General features: G+C 44.7%; 1 protein-coding gene across 1 annotated transcript; it reads left to right on the top strand.

Annotated features, from left to right (window-relative positions):
* The first annotated feature begins 271 nt into the window (after positions 1-271).
* LOC143774707 (olfactory receptor 5P81-like) lies at positions 272-1,216 on the top strand. Its single transcript, XM_077262471.1, has one exon. It carries the CDS (start codon positions 272-274, stop codon positions 1,214-1,216), a length of 945 nt encoding a protein of 314 aa, XP_077118586.1.
* The last annotated feature ends 6,954 nt before the right edge of the window (positions 1,217-8,170 follow it).

Genomic DNA, 8,170 nt, shown 5'->3' with positions numbered 1-8,170 from the left:
GGATCCAGGGGGATTTGCCATGTTTTTCTGACATTATAAAAGACGTCCACATTTAGGAGATCTAGTCTTTACATGAGAAGACTCAAGAGCGGTTACATATCACATCATGGCTGAAATTAGAAAAGAGACTCTTGAGAGTCTCCTGTAGGAAAAACAATCATAAAGTGTCATACTGTGATGTATTTCAGGAGTTTATAAAGGTTTTTTTTTTAAATGCTCTTATTTTTTTAGGAGAAAAAACATTTTTTTAAAATATTCATGGACCACAATTATGTGTGAGGAGAATCAGACAGAAGTCACGCAGATACGTCTTCTTGGATTCCAAAGTCTGTCCAAATACAAACCTCTTCTATTCCTTCTGCTAACCCTGAGTTACATATGTATACTGGGAGGAAATCTTCTTATTATCTTTCTAGTGACCACCGTCGACCACCTCAAAATCCCAATGTTTCTGTTTCTCAAACATTTATCCATTGCAGATGTCTTACTGACCACCAGTGTTATCCCCATGATGCTGGACATAACATTTGTGGAGGAAGGAGTCCTGTCCCTTTGGGGCTGTCTGTTGCAGCTTTGTGCCTTTGGTATCTTTGGATTTATTCAATGTTCAATCATCGCCATCATGTCATGTGATCGATATTTGGCCATCTGCCATCCATTACATTATTCTTCTCTAATGAGTCCAGATCTTTGCCTTCAGTTGGTCATTGGGTCTTGGTTTTGGGTTATTGGGTTGATATCAAGTGAGTTCTTTGCTATTATCCAGTTTAACTTCTGTGGCTTGAATTCCATAGACCATTTCTTCTGTGACTTTAGTCCCATAATGCAATTGGCCACTTCAGACATTTCTATTGTAATTTTGCAAGACTTTGTTTATTGCATCTTTACGCTTTTTTTCCCATTTACTCTTATTATTATTTCCTACTTTTGCATTTTTGTTAGCATCCTTAAAATTTCTTCAACTAATGGTAGAAGAAAAGCCTTCTCCACATGTAGCTCCCACCTGACCACAGTATGTGCATATTACGGCACCCTAATCGCAGTCTACATGGCTCCATCTGATGAGAGCTCATCCAATATCAACAAATACAGATCCCTGTTGTATTTAGTGGTGACACCATTGATGAATCCCATTATCTACAGTTTGAGGAACAACGAGATCAAGAGAGCTATGCAAAAGATGCGGTTTATGTTTTTAAATGGAGGGAGAAGGTGAAAATTTCAGTTAAAAAGGAAAATACAGCTACGAATCTCAGAATCCTATCACTGAAAACATTTCTCACATCTCAGTTTTTTACCCATGTCTTTATTTTGCATCCACTAGATATGTTAAAATACAGTTGAGTTAATCAATTGAAAGCAAATTTATTACAACAATCAAACTAAATTATGGATTCTCCAGAATACAAATTATTTTATGTCATCAACATGATATCTGGCAAACTAACAGTTTACTTGAGTATTTTTTAAAGTGAGATTTGATAGTAAAATATAACATATGTATAATACTTAATCTTCCCCTCTCTTGTCTTTGTGCACCTCAATGCTTGGTCCTCTACTGGCTCTCCATAGTCCTCCAGCACTGATTCCTTGGTCCCCAGTGTGCCCCACTTTTATTAATCCTCTCTGACATTTATGCCCATTATAGATTGTATGCTCTCACGAGCAGGGTCGTCTTATTTTGTTTCAATTATTCTATTGTTAACGTTGTTACTTATGACAGTTGTGTTTGAAACTGTTAAACTGTAAAGCGCTGCAGAATATGTTGGCGCAATATAAATAAAGATTATTATTATTATTATTATTATTATTATTATGCCAATCACATGTGGAGTAGGGAGAGGCCTCCGAGCAAAATAAACATCTTTTAATGGCAAACAGAAACTTTTTATTCTCATAGAGTCAAACTATGCAGCTAAATTCAATCTATTATCCTGATTTGGATTTTGGAAGACATGTTCATCTTTAGTTGTAACAAACAGAAACTGTTTGACCTGCAGTATATCACTAGGTCTCTGCATGATGCAACATATAATTCAGTGGATTGAAAATAAGTTTGAAATGATTTTTGATCATTTCGATTTAACCTACTTGCTACAATATTTTGAAAAAGGACATGTTTAATCTTGATTAAGCTAACATGCGGAGCTTTCCATCTACCATTTTTTCGGACTATAAGATGCACCGAAACATAAGATGCACCAAGGTTTTAGAGGAGGATATTAGGAAAAAAAATTGAAACAAAAAATGGTCATTTCTGTACTTTAATATCCCCTATCCTGGTAAATATGGTCCACTCATCCCCATTCTGATACACATGGCCCCTCATCCCTATCCAGGTATGCATGGCCCCCTCATCCCTATTCTGGTATAATTGGCACCATCCCGGTCCTGGGATGCATGACCCCATACCTGTCCTGGTATGATTGGCCCCATCATGGTCCTGGTATGATTGTTCCCATCCTTTTTTCTTTTATAATTAGCACTATCCCATTTCTAGTATCCATGGCCCCATCCTGTTCCTGGTATGATTGGCTCCATCCTGTTCCTGATATGATTGGCCCCATCCTTTTTCTGGTATAACTGACCCCATCCTGTTCCTGGTATGATTGGCCCCATCCTGTTCCTGGTATGATTAGACCCATCCTTTTTCTGGTATAACTGGCACCATCCTGTTCTTGGTATGATTGGCTCCATCCTGTTCCTGATATGATTGGCCCCATCCTGTTCCTGGTATGATTGGCCCCATCCTGTTCCTGGTATGATTGGCCCCATCCTGTTCCTGATATGATTGGACCCATCCAGTTCCTGGTATGATTAGACCCGTCCTTTTTTTCTGGTATAACTGGCCCCATCGTGTTCCTGGTATTATTGGACCCATGGTTTTTCTGGTATGATTGGCCCCATTTTGTTCCTGGTATGATTGGACCCATCCTTTTTTTCTGGTATAACTGGCCCCATCGTGTTCCTGGTATTATTGGACCCATGGTTTTTCTGGTATGATTGGCCCCATCCTGTTCCTGGTATGATTGAACCCATCCTTTTCCTGGTATGATTAAATCCATCCTTTTTCTGGTATAACTTGTTAGGAGTCGAGTTTCCTCTGCTTCACAGGGGGAATCTCGATCCGTGTCTGCTGCGGTCTCCCATTCTCCATCGGCTGCAGTGGAGTCTGCTCAGCGGAGACGTCGGTCCCAGCATCTCACTGAGTCTCATTCTGTGCAAAGGGTTACTGCTGCCTCTCCAGGCTCTGCTATTATACCCTGCACTGATCTGCGGCGAGCAGGCTTTTCTGGGACTAAATCCTGCTTTGCACACACTGAGCATGCCTAGGGTAAGATCTCTCAGTGGAGATCAAGGCTCACATGCTCAGGTACTGCAGCCAAATCTATTGGTTCTTCTAGGAAGGTCCTGTAGGTGCGCAGGCTCTGTAGCAGTCTCTCATTGGTCCTTTTTAGGAAGGTCCTGTACGTGCTGCAGCTATTTAAGGCTCGCATGGCCGCACGGCCATGCACTAGTATCTTCCAAAGTTACATGCTTTGCGCCACTGTGATCATGTATTTGAATGTGTTCAGGGACCCAGCTGAAATAAGCCCCTAGAATGCTGGCACCTCCGGTGAGGAGATTGTGTATGAGTGTATTCAGGGACCTGGCTGAAATAAGCCCTAGAATGCTGGCACCTCCGGCGAGGAGTGTTGTGTGCATGCATGACCACTGACTGCTCTCATCTGGGTAGTTAGCCTGTGCCTCTGTGAGAGTCTAACAGGGCACAGAGCTTTGCTTTCTCGGCCGCTCTGTGAACCTCACAGAGCTGGTTCATACCGCCATATTGTGCCACCATTCACTTAGCAGCAGGTTCTTTCCTGCACGGTGGATCCCGGGTTGCGAACGCACCAATCCCATCAATAAATATATTCGGTGCATTCCGCAAACCCTAACAGTATACTAGCGCCAGGATCTGGCTAAGTAATGGCGGATGAACAGCGGTTGCAGGGGTACATCCAGCTGCTGGAGGGTCGGTTGACGTCTCTTGAGCATGCAACCTCGGCGGTGGATGTTACCGCAATAGCTGTTCAGGCTGCTAGCATGGCTGCAGCAGCTTTACCCACTGCCACCTTTGTTCCAACCATATCCCACCTCCCATTGCCTGAGAGATACTCTGGGGACAGTAAGTCCTGTAGGGGCTTCGTGAGCCAGTGAAGTATACACCTCGAGCTCCTGGCTGCAGGTTTTCCCACAGAGCGGGCAAAGGTGGGATTCATAATATCTCTCTTGTCGGACAGGGCATTGGAGTGGGCTACGCCGCTGTGGGAGCGCAACGATCATGTGGTGCGGAGTGTTCCTCGGTTTCTGGACACTCTGAAACAGGTCTTTGTAGGACCTCAAGTCACCCATGATACAGCGCTCCAGCTGCTGGCTTTGACTCAGGGTTCTGACATGGTAAGTCATTTTGCGGTTACCTTCCGGACGTTAGAGTCTGAGTTGGAATGGCCGGATAAAACCCTCATTCCCGTAGTTTGGAGGGGGCTGACTGACCATGTGAAGGACACTTTGGCTACTAGGGAGATTTCCGCCACACTGGAGGAGCTCATAGCTGTATCAACTCGCATAGACCTTCGTTTTCACGAGCGAAGGTTGGAGCGAGCCCAGTGTAGGCAGAGGTTTCGGCTGGCTCCCACCTTCGCCAGACCTCTGTAATCTCCAGTCCAGGCGTCCGAGTCACATGAGGCCATAGAGGTGACACGAGCGGGACCCAAGTCCCAGTCTGCTCGTGCACATAAGGTCTGTCATGTTTGCCGGCAGTCAGGACATCTTGCCTCCAAGTGTCCTCAGTGGTCGGGGAAACATCAGCGTCTAGTGGCAGTAGGAGGAGGTACACTAGACACGGCGACGTTTGCCTCAAAGTTGTCCTTCAAGGGGACAATTACTTTTGGCCTATCCACTCTTTTGGTAGAGCTATGCGTGGACTCTGGGGCGTAGGGTAATTTTATGTCATCCGCTTTCGCACAACGTCACACAATACCCCTGGTTATGCTCGCCAAGCCACTAACCATTTGACTGGTATATGGGTCGACACTACCCTCTCAGATTACCCACCAAACCATCCCTATCACGCTTTCTGTGTCTCCATCACATCAGGAGATTATCTCCCTATTAGTCATTCCTGAGGGAATTGATGAGGTCCTGTTGGGGATACCATGGCTACGCTACCATTCTCCTCATATAGAGTGGTCCTCTGGGAGAATTTTGGGATGGAGTAAATCCTGCGAGGGTAGATGTCAGAGGGAGTGCGTTCAGGTTGCTACAACTCAGGTACCCGCAGATCTTTTCTCTCTCCCTAAACACTATTGACCCTATGCAGACGTGTTCTCCAAAAAGGCTGCGGAGACCCTTCCGCCTCACCGCCCCTATGACTGTCCTATTGACCTCTTGTCTGGTGCTGAGCCTCCTCGGGGTCGAGTTTTTCCGTTATTTCTCCCGGAGACGGAGGCAATGTCTCAGTACATCCAAGAGAATCTGGCAGGAGGATTCATTAGGAAGTCAGTGTCACCTGCAGGGGCAGGGTTCTTCTTCGTACAGAAGAAGACAGGAGACTTACGTCCATGCATAGATTACAGGGGTCTTAATGCTATCACCATTAAGAACAAGTACCCATTACCCCTGATTTCTGAGCTTTTTGATAGGCTCCGGGGTGCTAGGGTATTTACAAAATTAAATCTGCGGGGTGCCTACAGCCTGATTCGCATCCGTGAGGGGGACGAATGGAAGACGGCTTTTAACACCAGGGATGGGCATTATGAATACCTGGTAATGCCCTTCGGGCTCTGTAATGCGCCAGCCATTTTCCAAGACTTTGTGAACGACATTTTCCGGGATATGCTCACCACCTCGGTCGTAGTCTATCTGGATGATATTCTCATCTACTCTCCAGATATTGACTCCCATCGGAGAGATGTTCGCAAAGTCTTCGACCTCTTACGGGCAAACTCCCTCTACGCCAAGTTGGAGAAGTGTGTGTTTGAGCAGGAGTCCTTGCCTTTCCTTGGTTATATCATCTCTGCCCAGGGTTTGGCTATGGATCCTGCCAAGCTACAGGCTGTGATGGACTGGCAGGAACCCCATTCTCTGAAAGCGGTGCAGCGCTTTATGGGGTTCATTAATTACTATCACCAGTTCATTCCACACTTCTCAACTTTGGTAGCTCCCTTGGTTGCCCTCACCAAGAAAGGAGCAAATCCCAAGTTGTGGTCAGAGGAGGTCTCCAAGGCCTTTCTCTCGATTAAGTCATACTTCGCTAGCGCTCCCATCCTACATGGCCCCAATGTAGATAAGCCATTTATTATGGAGGTGGATGCCTCATCCGTTGGTGCTGGAGCAGTCCTTTTCCAAAAGGATGCTCAAGGTCGGAAGCATCCTTGCTTCTTTTTCTCCAAGACCTTCACACCAGCGGAGAGGAATTATTCCATCAGGGACAAGGAGTTGCTAACCATGAAGTTGGCTTTTTCAGAGTGGAGACACCTCTTGGAGGGAGCTCGCTTTCCCTTCCAAGTGTTCACAGACCACAAGAACTTGGTGTATTTACAGACGGCAGAGCGGCTGAATTCTCGCCAGGCTAGATGGTCCCTGTTCTTCTCCCGGTTCCATTTTACTCTCCATTTTCTCTCCGGAGAGAAGAACATTCGTGCCGACGCTCTCTCCCGCTCCGTAGTGTCATCTGAGGAGGAGGAGGAGCCTCGGCTTATTGTCCTTTCTGAGAGCCTGAGAACTGTGGCTCCAGTTTCGCTTGAGTCTGTGCCCCTGGGCAAGACTTCTGTACCAGCGAATTTGCGACCAGAGGTTCTCTCTTGGGCTCACTCGTCCAGAGTGGGTGGACATTTTGGGACCAAGAGAACATCTGAGCTTTTGGCGAGGACGTATTGGTGGCCGCATATGGCTCGTGACGTCGGGGACTATATTCGGGCGTGTGTCTCCAGCACCCAGAATCGGTTTCCTCGGCAACGGACTGCTGGGTCACTTTACCCCATGCCGGTGGCAGAAAGGCCCTGGGAAATGGTTGGGATGGACTTCATGGTGGGCTTACCCAAGTCTCGTAGCTGCACCGTTATTTGGGTAGTCACCGATCATTTTTCCAAGATGGTGCATTTGGTGCTTCATGCTCTTTGTGCTTCAAACAGAACCCTGAGACTATATCTGAGCATGTGAATTTATACGGAGACTTGATTTCTCACAGGTGGATTATATTTATCATTATTAGGCATTTAGGACAACATTGGATCATTCAGAGATCCATAATGAACTTCTGCAGTGAGTTTGCTGCACTGAAAGTAAAAGGGCCAAATAATATTGCACGCCCCACTTTTCAGTTTTTGAATTTCCACAAAAATTTAAAATAACCAATAAATTTTGTTCAACTTCACAATTGTGTTCCACTTGTTGAATCTTCACCAATAATTTACATTTGGTATCTTTATGTTTGAAGCATGATATGTGGGAAAAGGTTGAAAAGTTCCAGGGGGCAGAATACTTTTGCAAGGCACTGTAACAAATGTGGCAGAAATTCCCACAGTCAACTAAGAAATCTTTTTGAAAAAACACAGAAATTAAGCTTGGTTTAAGTTGGTATATATGCAGCACAAAAATGCATGTTCACATTGGCCATAAAGCATACAAAACCTAAAAGAAACAAAATGAGCAAAAACCCTGCTGTAACTAAATAAGTAAAAAACAAAAGTGCATTTAAATAACACAGGGTTCTTTGTAATACTGTTTTTGATCAAAAATAGCATAAAAGCCATCCCTCCTTAACAAGGTGACTCTGATCGGGACTGTCCTACTCTTTCTAATATTAAAAATCTTACCATTTGTTAAAGTTGACCTCAGTGTGTGAATAAGGGAAGACAAAAGGACCAGGTTACAACGAGTGGACACCAGTCTAGGGAAGCCTTTACATGTAATTTCCAGATCATGAGAGGGAGGCCAGAAGCCTGGTGCACAGAATTCAAAAATACAAAGAAAAAACACAAAAATTAAGCTTGGTTTGAGTTGGTATACATGCATCACATAAACGCATGTTCACATTGGCCATAAAACATACAAAACAGACAAGAAACAAAATGAGCAAAAACCCTGCTGTAACAAAATAAGTAAAAAATCAAAAGTGCATTTAAAT

Source organism: Ranitomeya variabilis, chromosome 5 (assembly GCF_051348905.1).
Source record: "Ranitomeya variabilis isolate aRanVar5 chromosome 5, aRanVar5.hap1, whole genome shotgun sequence".
Lineage (NCBI taxonomy): Eukaryota > Metazoa > Chordata > Amphibia > Anura > Dendrobatidae > Ranitomeya > Ranitomeya variabilis.
Note: the sequence above shows the minus strand (reverse complement) of the source record. Positions and strands in the feature narration are given on the sequence as shown.

Bases quoted from the DNA above. Each gene is read 5' to 3' on its own strand.
- LOC143774707 (XM_077262471.1), top strand. From the start codon at position 272: ATGTGTGAGGAGAATCAGACAGAAGTCACGCAGATACGTCTTCTTGGA.